The sequence below is a fragment of the Temnothorax curvispinosus genome, unplaced genomic scaffold (assembly GCF_003070985.1).
Source record: "Temnothorax curvispinosus isolate PA1 unplaced genomic scaffold, ASM307098v1 QBEX01005989.1, whole genome shotgun sequence".
NCBI classification, from domain to species: domain Eukaryota; kingdom Metazoa; phylum Arthropoda; class Insecta; order Hymenoptera; family Formicidae; genus Temnothorax; species Temnothorax curvispinosus.
The window spans coordinates 304-1166 of record NW_020215769.1 but is presented as its reverse complement, the minus strand read 5'-3'; the positions used below and the strand labels follow the sequence as shown (position 1 = coordinate 1166).

General features: G+C 26.7%; 1 protein-coding gene across 1 annotated transcript in view; it reads left to right on the top strand.

The window, feature by feature from the left end:
• Positions 1-423: 423 nt before the first annotated feature.
• The window catches only part of LOC112455295, a gene marked incomplete at its 3' end in the record, with an annotated part of 713 nt that continues 273 nt past the window's right edge, over positions 424-863 (top strand). Inside the window, exon 1 of the mRNA XM_025017109.1 lies at positions 424-742. Coding sequence (XP_024872877.1) covers positions 526-742 — 217 coding nt within the window. The remainder of the gene's footprint in view (positions 743-863) is intronic.

Genomic DNA, 863 nt, shown 5'->3' with positions numbered 1-863 from the left:
GTAACGATAAACTATATTTGTGCAAAAGTTTGCATAATAATGGACCACTATCTGATGATGTCCATGGTGTTCGGTTACAATATTTACAATTGTCAAATAAACAATTCGAAATAAATTGTAAGAGAGACAGGGATAATTGTTTTTTTAAAAAGTGGTTTATGTATTTTGATTCTTAATATAATCGAAAATAACAATGGTGATGTTTATTTAATAAACAAAAAGTTTAAATATGTGCAATATATGAATTATATGAATTATATGAATTACTTTGCAAATCTGACGAGCTCAGTATTAACGTAATGACAATAAATAATGACAATATGTATTCATATCCGATTACAGACTTAAAGTGTAAAGCGTGGAAAATTCCTTATGGGAATGATCCCAAAATGTTTGCAATATTTCCTCTAATTCATGGAAAATAAATAGTTTCATACATAACAATATTTCTTACAATTGCTTACAATTTCTTACAATAATAGACGGTATACGTTGAATAGCCAAAGTATTTATTGGCATACGAGCATGGATTCCAATAAGAAATTTATGGTTGTGGAATTCTCTGATGGGCTACAAATAGTACCTACACAATGGCTGAACTTTGCTGAACAAACATGTATTTGGCCTAGCCATTTGAAAACGCAACTTCGAATTAATAAGGCTATTATAACAAGGAAAATGCCCAATAAAGAACAACGTAATTGGAAAGAGTTACCTATAAAAAGAATGTTTAGAAGCGCAGGTAAATGACTTAAAAAATATCAATATATTTATATTATGTTCATTATATATTACTATTGTTTTTTAAATATTATTATGTCTATATATACATATATATATATATATATATATATATATTTATT